Source organism: Pipra filicauda, unplaced genomic scaffold, assembly GCF_003945595.2.
Source record: "Pipra filicauda isolate LSUMZ 115617 unplaced genomic scaffold, ASM394559v2 scaffold31_size4109673_pilon, whole genome shotgun sequence".
In the NCBI taxonomy this organism is placed as follows: domain Eukaryota; kingdom Metazoa; phylum Chordata; class Aves; order Passeriformes; family Pipridae; genus Pipra; species Pipra filicauda.
Window position 1 is genome coordinate 846,325 of NW_024104443.1, and position 21,510 is coordinate 867,834.

Genomic DNA, 21,510 nt, shown 5'->3' on the forward strand with positions numbered 1-21,510 from the left:
TGTAGGTTATTGGAAAAGATGCTTGCATTGTGAATGAGTAGGTAACTTGGTTACTTAAACTGTAGCTCCCAACTAAACTGAGGAATATTCTTTTTGCCCTCCCCACAATTTTTGTCTGTATCTGACTTAAACCTGCAAGCTGCAAGCGAGTTTTCTTGGTTGGTTTGTCAATGACTGGAGGTACAACCACCTCACAGGCAGCCACCATAAACACAACACAGGTACATTGAAGGCACACAGAGTCCCTGCAACAACAGTCCACATTTTGTAATGGCTACAGAAGTCCAAAGTTCTTCTTAAAACTGCCTTCAGCACAGACCACTTATTTTGCCTGCTTTCCTGCCACTCATTCCTGCCATCAAGGAGAAATGCTCTCAGTTGTGCCCATGTGTATTGCACTCAGAAGTCTCAAAGGATTGTTCCTCAGACAGTTTTCACGTTTAAAATCTTTCCTTGTTTTTCCACGCTCAGAGCCCACAGCTGAAGTTCCACATCATTTCCTGCGTAGTCCTTCCCTCTGCAACTCCAGGTTTTTCAATTCCTTAGTCAATCATTACAACTCAGGCCACAGACAACAAGAAAACACTCACAGATGTATTGAAACCTTGAGCTGGCCTTCTCATTTTCAACACAAAAACTAACATTACCGGAGGAGTTCAACAGATTATACTTCAGGCTTTTAAAAGCCGAACATTTTCTCTCTTCAGATTGAAATCTCTCAAACAAGCTGGTGCAAGTACCACTCTGGTGCTTGTAGATTGCTTTAATTATTTTCTTACACAGCTAAACCAGGTTTTTTCAAGCAGCATGATATTCTCATACTTGAAACAAAAAACATTTAGACAAGGAACATCAGAGCTGTGATTCATCGTGTATCTGAGCTCTTTAACTCTTACCAAAGGAAGCAAGTAGAGTAGCAAGGCCAACCCATCTGTTTTGAAAGGTATCAGAAGATTCCTTCAGCTACAGTCAGAAAGCATCAAAATGCTCATGTAACACCACCAGACTTTTCTCAGATTTGAAACTTAAGGTACATGAAAGTTTTCCAAGTTTCTCTGTATAACCAAGAATCACCTTAAAATTCATGCTGCCAGCGTCAGCTGGCCCTGTCCTATCCACTTTCCTTTTCCAGGTGGGTGTGCTGAAGTCCTGGAGCCTGTGTACTCATACCAGAACATTAACACTGCTGCTTTTCACTTCAATCACCAAAAAGTTCCAAAAAGTTACTTTGAAACTTAGCCTCGATTAACAAGCAAAACCCGAGTTAACCGATGACTATTTACCTTAAACCAAAGCAAAACTAATGTATTTGAATACCACCCCACAAATGCCAGAAAAAGCCAGCAAGGCCCTGAACCATCACCTGTACTAAATGGAAAAGTAAATTCTGTATCACAGATTTATTTTGTTTCAGCATTTTGTTTCTAACTAGGGTTTCCCCAAAATGGGGGATGAGAAGCAGAGAGAACAGGGTAAGCAAAGAACTCAGCATTAAGAAGATATCAGAGAAGTGAGAAGCTGAAAACTCAAAGTGGAGGCTGACATTAATGTCAGTTCATACTTAGCACTGTTATTTTCAAAGAGGTTTCACGTTCTGTTCCCTGAATCAGTTCCCTCATTTTCAGTAAGTTGCACAAAGTGCCTAAACACTACTGCAATGAGGATTTTAGAAATACCCAGCACTGCTAAGAGAGTAGGAATGCTCCTCCTTCAGAGAGCAGTTTAGTCATGGCTGGAAAATGAAAATTGACCATTTAATCCCAGAGATTTACACTGCATTTATAACTCAGATCTCAGTGCTGCAGAAGCTTAACAGAACCATTGTTTGACCATGCTGAGAACTGTGTGGAAAAAGGGGCTAAGGTTGCTGCAGCTGGACTTCACAGTGTCACAAAGATTTATATGCTATTTCATAGGATCGTTTTCACTTCACACTGTCAACATATAGTACTATACAAATTCATCTTATATCTTTTCTTGTATGTTAAGTCTTAATGGGTGATCATTCTGAACTTCCTGAAAAAGCAAAAAGAACCTGTAGTCTAAACACTTTAGAGCAGCAATCTGGTCACTTGACAATCTGCATTGTCAAAGGAGTAAAGTAAGTTTACTTTAAACACTCTATGTTTATCCACGAACAAAGTTTAATACAAGAAAGTATTCCACAATTACCCTAAAATAAAGCATTGACAACACCACTCTGTTTTCAAAGTCCTGCAATTCTCTCTCGGTATTTGATTTCTTCCTGATGATTACAGCAGAATATCAAGGTGTTATCAGATTTCTTTCTGATGAGCAAAACACAAACATAACATCTACTGCCTTGTCCCTACACTCATCCCAGACCTCCTTCCTACTAGAAAACTCTCTTAGTTCCCTTGGTTTGCTCTCCCTCCTTCTGCCTACTCTTTCCATAGCAACCCCTCCTGAGCCTACGGGGGAAGTGTCAGTTGTATTCTTATGTGCAAGAGCCACCTCTGTCACCTACAGAAGGAAGAGAAGGAAGAGTCTGACATGTACCTAAAGGAGAGCCCAACCTTAACGCTCTCAAATCATGATCTGCAAGGCCCAAAGGGCGATGGATCTGCTGAACTCACTTAAAAATAATCCAAAATTTATTTTGACAATTAGAAGACTTAAACAGATGTTCAGCTGACACGGTCCAAGCAGTGTTGTTAACTATCAGAACTCCTGACTGCTTCCTTGAGGACCTGGATTCTACTTTAAATTCTGCAGATCTGCCCAAAGCCATCCAGCAGACAAGTGTTTCAAGTGCATAACTCAGCCTCCCCTACTGCAAGTTGGAGACACTTACTTTCCTTTTCAAAGCACACCAAGTTCTACTGCTGAAAGCTCTACACTTTCTGCATACATAAAATATTACATCATTTTACCATAACTGGTATTGCTTAGACAACTCAGAAGAGGAAGGAGTCTCAGATTTTTCCGTTTTCACAAACTGCTTCCTTAAAAGCCTCTGCTACCACTTGAAATCAGTAGCAGTAAAAAAATAAATCACTGGCAAGACCAAAATAAGCATTAAGACCTAAAATAAGAGTCCTTATTTCTAGGTGTATAGCTAAAAGAAATCATAATGCTCTTTGCCTAAGTAACTACAATCAGAGAGAAGCTTCTGAGCTTCAACTTTCTTGCAGTTAATGGGCTCCAGCCTGAAAATGGATGAAAAAAAAGGAAAAGAAAATTAGACAACAATTTTCCTGTTCACTAACAGAAGTGAAAGCCCTTCATGGAATAGTGGCATTCTTAAAAACAAGAGTCATTGTATGCTTGCACTTATTAAGTGCACATAAAGCTTCTATTTAAACACAAGTCTGAAAATTCAAAAGTAACTCGTTATCTTTAAGTTGCACAGTTCCCTTTCCGTTACCTTTCTCTGAAATCTCATGGAGTCTCACAAATCCATGCCCACATAAGAATGGAGGCAGTCCTACAGAAAAATCTAGGCAGGAAAGTAGCATTTCTTTTAGGGAAAGATTATGAAGATGAGAAGAGATATACTCTTAAGTCAGCTTTTTATGCATCTTCAGGTATTTTCTGAAATAGGATCCCTTCTACCTGCACAGGGCATCAGAGCTTGCACCCCTGAAAGAAACAGTATTTGTCAAGGTTGATTTTCCTTAATTAAGGAAATACTGGTGTGTAAAGCAAAGGCTCTACCAGTAGCCTTTATATTCTCCAGTCACTACAGAAATATACTGCCGGCACTATAAAGCCTGCACACACACTGAGCAGAAACTTTTTGCCAAAGGTACCAAACCAAAGTTATTTCCATTCCAGCGCTGGCTTTGATAACACCCCCCATGCCCCACTCCAGGGGCCTGCACTCCCCCATTTTTGAGGATGTACCAACTAACAACCACTTGCAGCCACAACATCTATACAAGGACGCATTTCTCGTCCCATCTCGAGCAGACAGGCTCGGAGGCACTTCGGACAGGCAGGGAAATCTCCTCATTTCTTCAAACCTTGAAGTTTCTCCCGTTCTGACTCCGAGGATGCTCTCGCAATGCCTTTTCCAGAAGGCAGGCCACACCTATATCCTCTTTCCTCTGCGCTTCCACAAAGCTTTCCTCAATCCCCCTTTGCGGGGGAAGTTTCCTCTGAGCCTTTTTCGTCGCCGGGTAGCGCTGGAACCCCCATCCCGGAGCACAAAGGTACCCGAACACCTGCGCCGAGCCCCTTCCCCGGGGGGGAGCGCCGGGAGCGGGGCCGGGGCGTTCGGGGGGGCCCCGCCCGGGCTCACATCCCTTCCCGACGGCGACCCCGGGCACGGCCCCAGCTCCCGGCGCTGCGGGATGTGCCGGCGCCGGCCTCCATCCCCCCGCTTCCATCCCGCCCTCCCTCACCTTGAGGATGTTCTCGTAGATGGTGGCCCGGAACTCCAGCAGCGCCTTCTGGTCGAACTCGCGGCCGTGGATGATCCGCATCTGCTTGAGGAAGGTGGACTTGCCGCTCTCGCCGGCGCCCAGCAGCAGGATCTTGACGAGGCGGCGGACGGCGCGGCGCTCCCGGGCCAGCATCGCGTCGATCTCCCGGCTGCGCCGCCGCGCCTCCCGCTCCGCGTCGCGGCTCCGCTCCTTGGCGTCCCGGCGCGGCCCGTCCCCGGCGCGGCCCGCGGCCTCGGCCGGCAGCAGGCAGCGGCTCAGGGTGCGCACCACGCCGGACATGGCGGCGGCGGCGGCGGGCCCGCAGCGCTCACAACGCCGCCGCCGACACCCCGAGCTCCGACAGCATCGGGCGGAGGCCGCCGAGACGCTGCGACCCAGCGGGTGGAGGAGGAGGAGCAGCCGCAGCCCCGGGGGCTACGGGCCGGGACCGCCCATTCCGGCCGGGGGGAGGGCTGGGGGGCGGCGGGCGCTGCCCGGGGAGGGGGCACGGCCGGCCCGCGGGGGCTCGGCGGGGCCGGGGGCGGCGGGGGCGCCCGGGCGGGGTCACGGCGGTGCCGCGGGGCGGGGGGGCGCGCGGCCCCGGCCCCTTACAGCGAGCGCCGCCGCCCGCCAGGGGAGGGGCCAGCCGGCCCAGCGCCGCATATCATTGGGCAGCGGCGCTGTCGGTCAACGGCGTGCAGCCTCCGATTGGATGAGTCGGCGCGCGGGGCGGGGCTAAACCGGAGACACGGCTCGGGGCGAGGCGGGGCGGAGCGCGGAGGGGGAGAACCAATCAGCGGCGAAGGGGCGGGGCGTTACTGATGGAGGCGGGGCCTGAGGGAGCGTTGGGCATGACGTCACGACGCGTCCCGTTCTGTTTCCGTGACGTCACAGCTCGTCCTGTGTTGTTGCCGTGACGTCAAGGCTCGTCCTGGGATGGTGGGAGGGGGGAGCCGAGGCCCCGAACGGACCCTTCAGCGTCCCAGGGACATTGTTAGTAACGTGCTGGGGAGGTAGAAAACAAGGGATTCGTTTTTGCCTGAGCAACCCAGTGGCCAAGTTGTACTAGGTCATGCAGTGATGTAAATATGTCATCGGTGACGTCATCAGCACATGCAGTCAGGGCATTGCCTTGCTCAGCCAGTGTTAAACCATGCAGGGATTTCTCCCCACAAGCCCAGCTGCCCCTGGGAGCTGCTCCCAAGTGGGTTCAGCCTGTTCGGGTGACATCTGACATCCACATCCCACATCCAGGCTGAGCCCAGGACACTTTGCTCCTTGGCTGACATCAGGTGTAATTCTCTGCAAACATACTGAAGCAATCCAGTGCTGGGCTGATGGCGAGGCAGGAATTAAAGTATCAAAGTGCACATCTGAAATGAAATCCCTCCCTCCCAGTCTCCTGATTAGGGACTAGAGGGAAAAAACATTTTGGGAAGCAGCTGGTGTGTGATCTCGGAGCAGTGGCTGGGATCCCAGGCCTTCTGGCTGCTGAATGAAATCAAAGCAGACAGGCACATGTCCTCAGTTGTACAAGATTATTTGTCCTTTCTGCATTACTTCCATCTGTACATCCAATTATTTACACTGTAAATATTTATTCCAGTTTGTTGCAGATAACTTATCCTCCCCAGGTCTGTACCACACACTGGGACAAGTGACACAAATGCAGATTGCTGAGGGAAACTACTAAAATGACTGGGATTTCACTGAAAGTTAAGGATGTTAAGAATCACAAAATGGTTTGGGCTGGAAGGGACTGTAAAGTTCATCTTGTTCCACCCCTTGCCATGGCCAGGGACACCTTTCACTATCCCAGGATGCTCCAAGCCCTGTCCAGCCTGGCCTAGAAAACTTCCAGGGATGGGGCAGCCACAACTTCTCTGGGCAACCTGTGCCAGGGCCTCACCACCCTCACAGGGAAGAATTTCTTCCTAATATCCAAATCTAAATCTACTTCTCTTCAGCTTAAAGCCATTCTCCCTTGTCCTATCACTGCATGTCCTCGTACAAAGTCCCTCTTCAGCCTTCTTGTAGGCATTGAGACATCCCAAAAGATCAGGGAGTCACAGATTTAAAGCAAAAACAATTAAAGAAAACCTTTCATGAAAGTGAGAATCCTGCATGAGTATTAATTCCACTGGGATGCTGTTGTCAACACTTCCCCAAAGAACAAGACTTTTTCTCCCTGGGAAGAAGAGACACTTCAAAACACCTCTAGGTATTGCAGATTTCAGGGGAAGAACAGCAGAGGAGAATAACAACACAGGACTCGTAGCCATGAGCCATTCACTATAGAACCTTTCTTGAATAGTTATTTCCCCATCCAGGATCTTACCCTTCGATTCTAGTTGGAGACTCAGGTGCTGCTGTGTCTCATTCCATGTATAAAATGCTGCTGTAGTTCAGGAGTTTCCCACTGGATGTCATCCTTGTCCTGCCAGAACTCAGTCAGCCGGTGGGATGGAGACAAACCAACGAGCCCAGAGCCCCCTGTACTCTGTAGGCCTGATTTTCCCAACAGCTGAGCAATCAGGACTCCTGCTGGAATCCACAAATGCTAAACTGCTTGGAAATCAGGCCCTATGGAACTGTGGAGTGCCCAGATTGGTGTTTTCTGATTAGCTCAGATTCTCCTGCCCCACCAGCTTTGTTTGTGCCCTACTTGACATCCTCTTCAGACATCTGAGGTTGTGAGGGGTTTTGGCAGAGATTTCAAAAACCACGAAGTCCAACTCCAGCAACAGGCCTGCTTCATCTGGGAGAGTGAAATTATGGCATACAATAAACTAATCAAATAAATCAGTTGCCAGACGTCCTTAGTTCTCCATGCATTCATCCATGAAAGCAGCTTTCAACAGCTCCCGTCTAATTGTCAAAAGGAAAAGGTCCACCCCTCCCTCCAGCTCCCACAGCACTGTTGTTCCTCTTCTAATCATTCAGAAGCTGCTCTAAAAGCAGGACAAAGCAGAATTCTGTTTACTCCTGCAGGTCTGCAGCAGCCACTGGCTGGTTCTGTGCCGAGGGACGGGGCAGAGCCCACAGCCACACGTGATCATCCCTATTGATGTTTCTGCAGAGGTTTTGTTATGAGCATAAGCAGGAGGTGTGAGAGACAGGCTTGGACTCAGTGCCTTCCCTCTCCCCATTTAATCTCCCTTCTTTGGGCTTAGACTGAAATCAAAACCACTTATACTGATACAAAATAAAACAAAACAATATCAATTACTTAATTTTTTCATTCTTTCTTTTACGTTCTCAGTTTTCCATTTTATTTACAGGTTTTTTTCCTGTTTCTACTCCGTTTTCCTCTTCCCCATCTCTGTTTCTTCCTATAACTCTTGTTCTTTCTGCTGAGATTAAAAATGCTTGTACAACTCCTTCTGTTTCTCCTTCCTTCATCTCCCATAAAGAGAGAGAAAAGGAAACTAAAAGATGGAAGAGAATAAAGAACTGGAGGATAGAAAGAAAGAGGTAGTGAGTGCAACCATTTCACTCATTGGCTACAAAGCAACTGAATTATGAAGAGAAAGACAGGGAGCTCTTGGGGGAACAGGTAGGGAAAGAACTCCCGAGGCCCCGGCCCTAAAACATTTCCAGATTAAAGCAGGAAAGCTGTATGGCATTTGGAGAAGGTAGTGGACTGCTTGTACATGAAGAAGACCTGATTGCAGATGGGAGTGACATCTGGGCAGCTCTGGTGAATAAAGAAGTTATGGAAAACACACTGATAGTGTGTTTAATCCCAATTAAAGTACAGAAGAGGACACAGCCTTGCTGTTAAATGCTGGCACAAAGTCTGTGGAATGAGAAAGGCTGAGGTGCCTGATGTTGGCTCCTTTTATCTCATTTGAGACCCTTTTTTTTCCTACCTGGGTCAAGCACTAAGAGGATATGTGGATTTAGCCCTTGAAAGGGTGCAGTGCTATCACTGCAGTGTCTTGAATTGTGCAGTTGACTCATTCAAAGATCTTCCCAGGTCCCCACCTGGATGATGATTCTTTATCCAGTGTGTCCCATAGCTTAAAGACTGTTTTTCCTCTGAAAGCATGTTACCAACATTAGCAGAGGAGGCTCATTTTAAAGGAGCTGCTACCACTTCAGCTGAAAGTGCACCTGATGGACCCTGTAAGTATTAAAAATGGACTGTTTGTCCATGCCTAGGACACAGCTGTTGTTTTGCTCAGCACCACCAGACACTGGCACTGCCAGGAAGAATATTTTGCTCCATGAAACTGGGAAGCAGATAAACCACCAGGAGGAGATTTCCATGCTGCAGTACAGCACCATGCAGCAATACCAGAGCTAGTGCCAATGTAATCAAAACTTCAGAGTTTAGGCAAGAACCTGGTGATCTTAAGACAACAGCAAGAAAAAGTGTGCACTGCTGGAGCCACCTGAGGTGATAAATCACCCACCTCATCCTGTCTGACCACTGTGCTGGGTGAGCAAACTGAGCCAGAATATTGAGCTGTTGCTACCACAGGGCAGATGCACTCCTGGCTCAGCCTGGTTTATTTGAAGATGTCTGGGCCCTTGAGTTGCTCATTGTGCATTCAGGTCGCAAAGCTTGTAGATCTGAAGAACATTTATGATCTAAACTCCTTTCGCCACTTCTCTGTTGAGACTGTGACTCTCTTTGCCTGAGGAGGTGCTGGAGTTTATGTGCACTTCAAGCCTTACCTAAGCTGGCAGTTTTGTCGTGTTAAAAGTGCCATGTTCTGCTTATTGCATTCTCGAGGTTTTATATGGCTTTTTCAATGGCCTTCTCCCTGCACACTCCCCGTGGCAGAATGAAAAAGTGGAGAGAGGCAAAGGGAATAATATTCTCCCGTGGAGGAATGAAACAAGAACAGTTCAAACAGATCAACCATTTTCTAGTAACATCATTAAGTATATGGGAACCTTCTGGTATGAATATATTAGTTTTTTGCTGTAGGTATTGAGCCCTTGGCTGGTTGTTATCTGCAAGGCTTTATGATCCCTATTGCAACATGCTCTTTCTGAGAGGTCCCAATTTTTTGAAGTGATTGCAGTCTTAACTCCCATGAAGCCAAAGAAAACTGAAGTAGTTAGGTATCTCTCAAGAAAAAATCCACTTACTAGTGAATTTGTATCTCAGTATTTGCCTTGTCCCTTTTAGCAGCTCTGGAAAGGCTGAGAGAACTGGGTTTGTTCAGCCTTGAGAAAAGAAGGTCAAGGGGACACCTTACCACCATGTTCCAGTATTTAAAAGGTGGCTACAAAGAAGATGGAGACTCCCTTTTTTATAAGAAATCACATGGAAAAGACAGGGGTAACAGGTACAAGTTATTCCTGGAGAGATTCTGATTGGACACAAGAGGAAAATTTTTCACAATGAGAACAATCTGCTCACAATTGGAATAATCTCCCCAGGGAAATGGTGGATTCCCCAACACTGGACACTTTTAAGGTTCAGCTGGACAGGGTGCTGGGCTGTCTTGTCTAGACCAGGCTTTTGCCAAGAAAGGTTGGACTAGATAATCCTTAAGGTCCCTTCCAACCTGGGGAGATGAAATCTATGATTTCAGTGTATTCTGATTTTTAATTGTGTTTTCTTTCTCCTTTGCCAGCTGTGAATACAGAACCTTTGGTTCGTACTGTTTGAGAGTTCACTAACGTGGATTCTCTTGCAGTGGCCCAGCCCAGCTGCCACTGAGCAGTAAAAATGCCAAATTACACCAAAGCAATGTATTCTTCCTTCTTTTATTAAATTGGTAGGCACTATTTTTTATTTTTCGTGTGATATTTTCATCTTCTGTCCCACAGAGGACACATTACTCATGTACATAAAATATGGGAGTCGTGACACTTCATGGAGTTAATTTTCACTTTTTTCAGACTGCTTGACAGCAGCCTGTTCTCCTTCATTACACATCAGCCAGCGAATGGATTAGTTTACTTTCAAAACACAAAACCTCATATTAATCCCCAAACAATTAATTATTGAGAGAAGACAAGCATATTTTGAACCCAGCCTGTGACTTTTCTACTTATTTAATGCAACAAGGCATGATCTGTGTAATTCCAGGCATGTCCTGCCAAGCATCCTGCAGTGCTTAGCGTGAAGATTGGATATTAGCAAGAAATTCTTCCCTATGAGGGTGGTGAGGCTCTGGAACAGGTTGCCCAGAGAAGCTGTGGATTCCGCATCCCTGGAAGTGTTCCAGGCCAGGTAGGACAGGGCTTGGAGCCAACTGGTCCAGTGGAAGGTGTCCCTGCCCATGGCACAGGGGTTGGAACAAGATGATTTTCAAGATCCGTTCCAACCCAGACCATTCTGTGATTCTATGAAGTTACTGTGATGACACACAGGGATGCTGTACCTTGGTTCTGAGAGTACAGAAAGATCAGAAATTAAGGTTCTGCTCCAAGGTGTTTCCTCAGAGGGCACAGAATCTGGGCTTGTGGGACCAAAGCTGTGCTGCCTCAACAGCTCTTGCTTCTGAGTTCTAAATCTGATGACACACTCCTATGGCACAAAGGGACAGAACAGGCTCGTGCTGCCTCAAGGATGTGTTCCTGGTGTACACAAAAAGCAGAAACAACTTAAAATCAGACATAAGTCCTGAAAGCATTTGGACCTCTGATTTTGAATACAAAAGGCTCGAGCACTAAGTAGCTCTGTCAGTTTAGGTGCGTTTTGTTTAGTCATTGGTGACATAAAAAGTCACTGGAAAACAAGATGAGTGACATTAAGGGGGGAGGGAGAAAGGCACAAATCTATGAAGTGCACAAAAAAAGCCAAAGCCCTGAGAACAGAACCTAATACATTTGCTGCCAAGCTATGTCCATTCCTTCTGCATTGCTTTTAAAATGACTTTTCAACTGGTGATGCAGAGCCAAATATCTCCACGGGTAACATGTATCTCCCAAACCTGGTCGGAAATTAGCAAGCCTTAATAAAATTTATGCATGGCCTGCTATTGCAGTTCCACATCTAAAGGGAAAACAGATGTTCTCTTTAGTTATTCTCTTCATGTCCGAAGGAAAGCTGTTGGTTACAGTTTGTTTTTTAAAAAGGCTGGTGCTGAAAAGGTTACAAATGATGCAATTTTTGCAGTCCTACTCTAAGGCTCCCTGTGAACCTGAACTGCTGAGGCGACACTTGCAGATGCCTGTCACCTACTTACCAGCCTCATATTTCTTAACACCTACACTCCAGGATGAATAAATGGAAGAGAGTCCCCAGGAATTGCTGAGATCACTGGCAGGCTGGCGGGCCAGGCTCCAGCCCCTCTCTGAATCCACTCTGGAGTTCCTTGGCCCCAGTGAGTTCCAAAGGTGAGGCGGAATGGATGTGCATCTGAAAAGTGTTATTAGAGATGTCACTAAATGGGCCTCTCAAGGCTTCAGCATGGAGAAGAAAAGCCTTGATTCCTCACCTCCTTCACCTGCCTCCCTTCACTGAGCACATGTGCATCCTGCCCACGGCATTTTCCACTCCCACTGCAGATGGGCAATCTTTCCTCTTCCCATTTTTACACAAATATTTTCAAGATGTGCAGAAACGTTGGCACTTACAGTGAGTGTTTGCCAGCTGAAAGAGTTTGCCCCTGCAAACATGGATGCATGCATGCACATATATCTGGGATTCATCCTTTGCTTTGGGGGTGAGAGTCAAACACAGAGGCTTTCAAAATGCTAATATTTGTTTGTTTCGACAACATATTTATTCATTGCTCCCTGAATAGGGGATCCCAAGCCTTCTTTATTCCTCTGCAGCTACCAAGTGGACATTAATTAAAAAAGCTGCTCTCCATCCACAAAAAAAATGCCCCAAAACAACAGCAAGTGCAATAAATTGTAGACATTGGCTTATAATAACCTTTATAAGTGTTTATCCAAACAATCCTTTTTTAGCCTGTGAATATTCATGGTCTTACAGGCAATATGAAGGGATAAACACTCACACCAAACCTAAACGTGACTACCAGCTAATTTAGGAATTATTACTCTCCAAAAAATGGAGAAGGAAGAGACTCTGTCATTTAAAGAAACGATAGCAAATGATGCAAAACCCAGGTGGCAGGAATGCAGAGAAGAGCTGGCAGGAGCTAACCAGATGAGTGATCAGCATTTTATTCAGACAGTGTTTCAGCGTCCACCCAGAGGAGATTAAGTATCCTGTCCTCTCAGTGCAAAAAAGGAGAAATAAATCAGGTTTTACCACAAGTAGGGTGGCAGGGAGTTAATTAGGAATGGAAAAAACATATTTCAGTTTGAAAAGGAATAAAAAATGGACAAATGAAGGAGCTAAAATTCACTGAAAACATGTTGGAACACACCTGGGAAGCTGACTGAGAATCTTGCAGGGGGATCTGCAGCCCCAGGGGACTGACACAACAGGTGATGCAGACAGCTCAGCTGAAAGCTGCAGTCCAGCAGCCAAATGCTGTTGCTTTGAGTTGTTATATGAAAGCAGACATTTCCCATAGCCTGTCTCCTGTCAGAGTCTTTCCAACCACAAAGCATATAAAAAAGGCAGGGTTGCATAAAGAAATGAAAGAAGCTTAGTTTTCCTCTTAACGCAGTTTTTAAAAACCACAACCCTCATTAGAGTCCACAGGAATTGCTCCACATCTCTTCTAATTTGCCTCCCAGGATTTGTGCAAAACTAGAAGATGACAGATTTTGCTATTAAAACAAGCAAAACTACACCAGAAAATTAGTAGAAACCACAAGCAGCAGAACAGTGGTGAAACCACCTTATTGCCCCGTGTTCAGCGATTTCCATTAATGATTTAACAGTAAAGGTCAATTAAGTGAGTAGCAGACACTGATACACGTGGGCTGTGGCTCTGCTCTGTGTTGGTGGAGCACATGCATATGAATATGTTAAAGCAGGAGAAGCTTCCAAAGGCAATGCACCATTTCTCCCAGGTCTGATCCGAGGTAGATGTGCCTGGGGCATGTTCCTCTAGTCCTAAGGAAGATCAGTTCCAGCCTAAGAGCTGCCAGTCCCTGCCTCAGTCAGCTGGAGGACAGTGTTTTTAGGAGGGATGAAGGTTTCTGTATCCCACTGGGTTTAAACCCTGGGTACCAGTGGGTTTGGGGGCACGTTGCCTTGCAGGAGGCAAAGTCCTGTCTGTCAGCTGATGGTGACAACATCACCTCTATGGAAAATGGCACAGGTCCTGCTGCATGCCATTCCAGATCCCTTCTTGCCAAGAATGCCGTAGGCTGCAGGCCACTGCTCAAGAGGAAAGGCTTGGATGTGAATGAATGCATGAACATGGCTCCTGGCTGAAATATTTAATCAGTGTGTAAGTGACTTTCTGCCACCAGTGAATATCAACGCTCCTCATCTTGGGTAAAGGCTGGGAGTCACATTTCAGCAGTGTTTTCAGAAAGCACCAATATATTCACATGGCACCCTCTGATGCAAGAGCCCGGGCTGTGGTCAATCACCATTCCAGTAATTCAGGAGAGTGCAGAGGAAGGAGTGCTGGCTTTTGACTGTCTCCATGTTTGTTATTTATACACTGTGTCATCTGGAGCTTGTTGTTTGCTTGTAGCTTTGGGCTGACAGTTCCCTGATTCCAAAGGCAATTCAGCCCCTGACATAAAGCAGAGGAACAATGCACAGTTCCTGTAAAACAACAGTGCTCCCCCCGCCACTGTCAGAATGCAGGGATTAGATGCAGAATAATGCAGTCCCTGATCAAACCTGCAGCTGTAATTCAACCTCTGGACAGTGCTGATGCCATAAATTTGGGAAGAAAGTGCAGCTCAAGCGATTTGTGAACAAGAGCTGGTGAGTCCAATTGAATTACAGTGGTGAGAGCAGCCGGGATCCCCCTGCACCGAATCATTACTAATGAGAGCCAGAGAGTGATTACTTACAACTTTAATGAAATTGAATTTTAATTTATAACCTTGGCTAGAAGAAGGAAGAAACATACAATGAATATTTGTGGGTGACAGGGCAAAAACTACAACCAGAAACCCCAAATAAATGGACGGAGAATGCATTCTCCTGGAAGAGACAAGGTAACATTTTATCTCCAAAAATAAATTAATATTTTAGGAAACAGTTGGGATACAGTAAGAACGGAAGAAAGCTACTCTATAACACAGTTCTGATGATGAAAGACCTCAGGAAGAAAATGTTCCAATATGTTTTCTCCAACCCATCTATGATGCTCAGAAGAAGGGGATCTGTTTAGCTGAATCTCAAGCCATCACTGCCTATTATTTTTGCATGAAATCAGCAGAATTGTAACTACAAGCACCACTGACATATGATGATCAGATAATGCCATGGAACTCTTTCTGAGCAATTCTTCCAACTTCAGCTCTGAGTGGTTATTCACTACTGGAAGGAAAAGCATAATCAACACTAAATACTGGTTTAAATAGAACAATGTTTGTTGCTGGTTCCCATGTTGGAGGCATCACTCTGCTATTTTAATATCCTTTTTGATATTTCACTGTTTCTACTGGGCTACAGTAAGGAGGTAAAGAAAAGTGGTTTATGAAGTTCATCCCAGATATGGAAATGTGAGGAGGGAGATGGAAAAACAGAGAACTCGAGTAAGGAACACAAAATGGATGAATAAGGGAGCACTGGAGGCTCACATCACAGACCACACAAGTTTTGCCACTTAAATTGTGAATCTGCAATTTGGGGATGATTAGAAAGGTTTGGGATGTGTAGTGGAAGGTCTGAGACATGGGACTTGCAGCCAGGGTCACACCAATCAGGCAGAGTGCTGCAGAGGTGCTGAAAAACACTCAGACTTTTGACTTTACATTTATTTTACAGAAGGTAAATCAATATCTCCTCACCCCAGTGCACTTGTGTCATATGGCTTTCTGTTACAAGGTGACCAGGGCTCGGACATGTCTCTTCTGAACTGAAAACAGCTTAATCCAAAGGGATTTTTTTTTCTGAAGAATGGCTAAAGCACTGTATTACCTCATGCCACAGGGTGATGGGATCCAACCCAGTGTTTTATTGTACAACTTGGGAATCAGCAAATAGAGACTATTACTACTGAAATAGTAAAACATGCCAATTGAGTGGGAATTCAGCGCTATTTGCATATATTAAACTATTTTGTTAAAACAAGCAGTATTAAATTGAGATTTGTTATAAAAGAGAGGGTTTTCAAAGAGACTGGGTTCTATCGAGAGAAATGTTATAAAAAGAGATCTCTAAGTGTCATTCCCTTCTTCAAAGAATTATTTTACATAAAAGTGTCATGCTCGCTCACCCAGACTCACATACCCCAACTGATTTTGGGAGCCGAAGCTGTTTCCCATCACCACTGGAGGGAGACATCATTCCTTTAAAAAGCTGTAAAACTTCTGCTGTCATCACTGCACTTTGGTAAGAAAGAGTGAAAAAATAATCTGGAGAAATACAGCTGCTGAATTTGGTCCAGGCTGGACACAGTAAATCACAGATTCTAATAACAATAATAATGCAGCATGAATGAAACAGTGCCAGATTAACAGAGATACTTAATGTTTCCACTCTGATCAATACTGCTCAAGTGAGTTTGCTCCAGGTGTCTGAACTTAGTCCTGGTTAAATCCACCACCAGTGTCTGACATATTCCCCTCCCTTCTTCCTCTCCCCCTCCCATCACTCACAATCTGTGCTTGCAGAAACCACTTGTGATGTTAAACTCTCAGGCTGATATTTCCTAACCCTTTATCTCACTGTGACCTTAAGTGAGACCAACAAATGTTCCCGTCAATGGCGTTATTTTCATTTTCACTTAACCCCTAGTGGCCTAGTGGCCTATTTTACAATCATCCAATTACCCCCACTGCTGCTGAAAAAAACACAGGGAGAAAATAATTATTTGGTGCAGCTCAAGGTCATCAAGCTGCAGGAGGAGGGGGAGCCATGAGCTGAGCTCCAAGTCACTCAGGCACTGTTGGCCCACTGACAACTGCACGGATGTACTTCAGAGAGGGACCAGAGCACTACAACTCAGCTCTAAAAACCAAAAGCTTCTGCTGGTAGGACAAAAGAGGCAGTTCTGCTAAAAACAAACAACAAAAAAAGGAGGAATACTCTCCAAGGTCATGTGGCACATAGCCAAAGAGGATGATGTTGGTCATGTATGTATGGAATCACTCTGCTGTGTGGTGCACACAGATGTGTGTTTACACGTGTACATGCAGTCACCCATTCTGCCTAAGTCACAAAACAGCATCTCAGCAAGATAAAACAAGTGCCAACAAAGAAATTCCTGCGTGAGGGACTCTCACGCTCCCAGTAACAGTGAGGAGCCGACAGAAACTTTCAGCTCAGCTGACTGTCTGTGGTTTGTGTTTTGAGCTCCGCTGATGACACGTGCTGCCACCTGTGAGCTGCCTCCTCTTCACTCCTCAGGCAGGCTAATTCTAAAATTAGTGCAGAAAATAAAGCTTTTGTTAAACAGATATTCTCATCACCTCCCCACGCAACTGCATCTCACACCTACAGCTGCAGCCAACCATGAGTTTCCTGTTGTACTCACTGAATGGGGCAATTTCAGAGTAAATATAGTTCAAACGCTTATAAATCTCTAGAGTGAAATCCCTGCTGTGCTGAAAATAGGAGCTTCACCACAGATTTTGATAGTTTTTTCAGGCAGTTTTTAAGTTGCTTTTGGTTCCCAGAGAGCCTTGTTAATGGCAAGGAGATGATTAATGCAGTTTTACAGCCTGTGCCATCCTGTGTCTTTCTGTTGACCCCCACGTCAGCTTCCATAAAGCACCACGTGCCTCCTGACAGTAATCATCTGCTCTTCCCTGATGGCTTAGATGTGCTAGCTGAAGTCTGCAAGATCCAGCTGGTGATCTAAAGACATTAGAGAGGAGCTAGGAAGGAGCAGGAAAAAACATCATCGCCATCAGCCCCATTAATTTTACTGCAGGACAAAACCTCACCCTGACACCACCAGATCGCCTCAGCCTAAGCATGAGTGTGGGGCTGTTCTCTCTGCTTGTGCCTTCCAGCTGCTTCAGCTCCAGCAGTGGTTCTGGTCAGTGCTGAGGATTTGTAAGGTATCATCTTGGAGAGCTAAGCTGTGCTCTGTATCCGTGATTCTCATGGATTTCCCTTGGACTCCACCTGCAGGACTTTACACACTGGTGGAGTCTCACTATCACAAAATCTCCATATGCTGTTTTAGAGCAGAGAAGGTCATGGCTTAGTTGCTGGAAGAACCCACTGTTCTGACTATCACCACAGAAAATAGCAAGAGCTAAAGAGAAGAGAAATTCAAATACATACCCCTACTGCACAGTGCAGTTCAATCTTCCCGAGGCATGCAAAGTAAATAGTGGTAATAAAATGTGATAGGAAAATCAATTGGAACAAATGAAGCACTGTCTGTGCTGTATTCCAGCTCCTCTGTCCCATTGTTACTGCTTTGATTAATAAACAGCAATCTGATAATGAGCAAATCAGCTCAGCACCAGGATATGGCGAAGGAAATGCTGCAGAGCTGCTACAGGGACAAAGCTGAATCTCCCCAGCACCAGGTTGTGTTTGGAAGGTGCTGGACTGATCCAGGGGCCTGGTCAGAGACACCATGACCACCTCAGGGCTCTGAGGGTGGAGCTCCTTAGGAGAGAAGCTGCTGTAAACCACTGGATTTGATATTTATAAACATGCACTTAGAACCAGGCATCAATTTTTCACATTCATTTAATAGAAGTTTACCCCACTGGGTTTCTCTAGGGTGCAAAGATGAAGGCAACAGCCCAAAATTGGCTCTTAAAGAAGTATTTTAACAATACAGTGATGTTGGTATAAAGAACTCCAACTAGATCAGAGTCAATATCCAGCTTAGTTCCTTCTGGTGCATATTTAGACAGAACTGAGGGCTAATGGAATTGTGTCTGTTCATGCCAGGAATAAATCAGTTTGATTATGAAATATTCTTTATTTCTTAGCGTGTTTTTTTCTTTCCTGAACATTCTGAATGTCCCCATGACCACATCTAGAGATGGGCTTTGTGTAGCCCTTCCTGAGCACCATCCTGCTGTGTCCTGGTACCTTCCTAAGCACTATCAGGAGTTACTTTCTGAACACCAGTGTCTGAGCAGGGGGTTGAACTTCAGCAAGTGTCAGTGTCTGTTTCTGTTTCCTTGCTGTTTTGCTGATGCCTTCGTAGATGCAATCACTGCAGGCTGTGCCAGAGATCCTTGTTAGTCCCCCACCTCTGTGAGCAAAAATTATCAGATTCCCTGACATTTCAGACACAAGGAGCAGTGTACATAATTGATGTGAGACCACTGGCTGCAGTGAATTTGAATCAGAAGTAGGGAGATGTTGTCCAAAGAACTGGATACACCAAACACTTGTCATCAAGAAATGGTTCCAAGAGCCAACTGCTGACCACCAGGAGGCTTTTCTACCAACTTGTGAAAAAGAAGTTAATGGGATGGGGAATAAAGAAAAAATCCTAGTCCTCAAGTGGAATTTTTCCCGATTGCCAAGGTGACAAAGTGGCTATGTTGGCAGTGCCTTGAAAAGTCAGGATGGCTGCTGTGCCTGAGAGAGGGACAGGTGGAGTGGTAGCTATTACTGTTCAGAATGTTTTGCAGCAAGGGAAGCAAACTTCATCCCAGGGCTCTTCCACACTCCATCCCAGCTCCACTACTTTGCACTTCTTCCCATTTCCCCTGGTGGGAGCAGCCTGGTCCTGGCCCTGGTCCCAGTTCTTCACCCCTAGGATGGTAACTCTTCATTCTGCACAGACTCCTGACAAGCCTGAAGTGGATCTACCCCAGGTATCCCTCCACAACCTCTAACCTGCAGGCTGCTCGTACCACCCTGATGGAACTGGGGCCTGCAGGCACTTTACTGCCTCATCTTTGCCCAGGCATGATGGGGATCCTCTGAAAGAGCCATCTCTCTATCTTTGTCCTTCTACATCTGCACTTTGGAAGAAAATCAATATTGCTGTTTGTTGCTAAATTGTCAGACAGTTTTTGATGCTAATATCTGATGAAGCAGACATGCTGTTGTAGATAGTTACTCTCAAACAGGTTCTCTGTCATCTACCATCTGCTTTTAAAGGGTCTGTTTTTTCCCTTTTTTCCTAGTGACTAATGGTGCATTTAACCTCGGAGAGTGTCTGATCTGATCATCAGACAGTTTCCACTGCAGAGGAACAGAAAAAAAGGAGGTGAGGGAGAGAGGGTGGGTGAGCTTCCTGTTGTTCTAACTTGGCTTACTGGTAGGGTTCTCAAATCAAACTAGGGATCTCACCACTTGGGGCAGGTACCACTCAAACCCTTGATGCAGCTGCCAGATGGAATCACAGCCTGGTTCTGAGTCTTGAGATAGAGCAGCGTAGCCCGAGGGGAGCCAGGTTGTGTCTCTGGCCCATGTGGACAAGCCCTCTCAGCTCTCTGTCCACCTGCTCCATCTGTACCAAGACATTAACAGCACCTTCTTCATGAAGCAGCATTAGTTCTACAGATGACAATTGTGGGGATGGGAGGCCTTCTGTTTGCTTTTGCAGCCTCAGAGATGAAAATTTACAAGGCACCAAGGAAAAGTCTTGGGCACAGGTTCTTCAGTGTTTGGGTACAGGATCATCCCTGAGGGACAGACAGCTTTACAGAGATATCAAGTGTGATTTCTGGGAACACAGCAGAATTCTGCAGTACCTGAAAGATATGGGAGGAAATTTCATGCCATAGTTTTTCAACACTGGGTTGGCTGAACTGGGATTTCTGTCCAGGAAAGTGTTGGACAGAATGGTTCCCTCAGTTCCTGCAGGTGCTGTGTGGGCAGAACTCTGGCACAGCACTGACAGTGTAACTCCTGCTGTACCAGTGACTGCACAGCTATCCAAGGTGCCAGTGCTAAAGAGCCCTAGTCACTGTGCTTGAACCAAAATGCACACTGGATTTGGTCTCCAAAGCCAAAAGGCCCATTGCCTTGATCCATTAGAGATGAGTCTGGAAAAGCAAAAGGTTTCTCTGCAATTACAGTTTTAATTTACAGACTTTCCTGAATCTTTTGGTGCACTAGACCACTGCACAGAGCAGTGCTTTGATGAGGGATCTTAAGGCTGAATCAGCCCTTGTGTTACACAGACAGGGTGGAGGGCAAACAGCTCTGGAAACTGAGCAAGCAGGAGAAATGGAGAAAACAAGGTAACTTATAAGAACTGAATCACAATCTCCTGGTTGAAATCGTGCCCCTCTTTGTGAGGTACTATTCAATTCTCAGAACTGAATGAAAGCAAGGGAGGTGGAAAGTGCACCAAAGGGGAAGACATTTTCACGGTATAAGCTGATTAAGGCTGAATTACTTGAAGTACACAATATAAATAATTGCAAAATCCTAGAATGTTGCTCTCCCAGAAGCCCCTAACTTCTATGTCTTGCTTCTCCAGTCTCCAGGGAGCAGCATAATAATAAATGCTGTTTAGACAGCTCAGCCTGTGTGCCCATGCAGTGCTGAAACCCTCATGGCAGCTCCGGGGCTCAGCCCAAGCGGTGCCTCTCTCTCCATCCTTGCTACTGAGTTTTCCAATCCCAAGCCATGAAAATAGCTTGGCATAAAAGAAAACAGAAACCTCTAACAGGTTTATAGGCATTTTTCCAGCTTTGGCATCTATCTCCACTTAAAGTTTGTAGGCTCAAGTCTGCTTTGTGTGTGTTCCTACCCCCTTGCAAATTGTGCTGCCAGAGCTGTCTGAGCTGCAGCAGGACCGATTGACAGCTTTGCCTCCAGCCAGATTTCTGATTCAAAGCAATATCCAAGTCTGTGTAATAAAGTTTGCATGAAATTTTTACCTGCAACAATTCCCCAATGTGCTGAACTGCGTGATACCAACTTATATAATACATCATTTTTGCAGCAGAGTTAAACAAAACGCAAAGCCAGACTCAGTTTGATTTTTCTCTCGTGATCACAGACATTATACCACATCTGAGAGCTATAAGCCATTACCTCCATCATTTTTTAGTATATAAACATCAAATACAACAAGTGTTTAAATCAAATCAAACGTTTAAATGTAGTCTTTTAAAAATATTTCAACTACAAAAATTAAAAATTAAAAAAAAATGCTTTCAGGTAAAAGACTAGAAGCATGTGAAATATTGAAAAGGACTGCCTCAGTATTATTGA

The 21,510-nt window shown here is 45.4% G+C and overlaps 1 protein-coding gene across 1 annotated transcript in view; it reads right to left on the reverse strand.

Annotated features, from left to right (window-relative positions):
* Positions 1-4,851, reverse strand: part of GNA12 (G protein subunit alpha 12) — a 41,880-nt gene extending 37,029 nt beyond the window's left edge. Inside the window, exon 1 of the mRNA XM_027738468.2 lies at positions 4,368-4,851. Within this exon, the coding sequence (XP_027594269.2) occupies positions 4,368-4,688 (321 nt within the window). The 5' untranslated portion in view covers positions 4,689-4,851. The remainder of the gene's footprint in view (positions 1-4,367) is intronic.
* Positions 4,852-21,510: the final 16,659 nt, after the last annotated feature.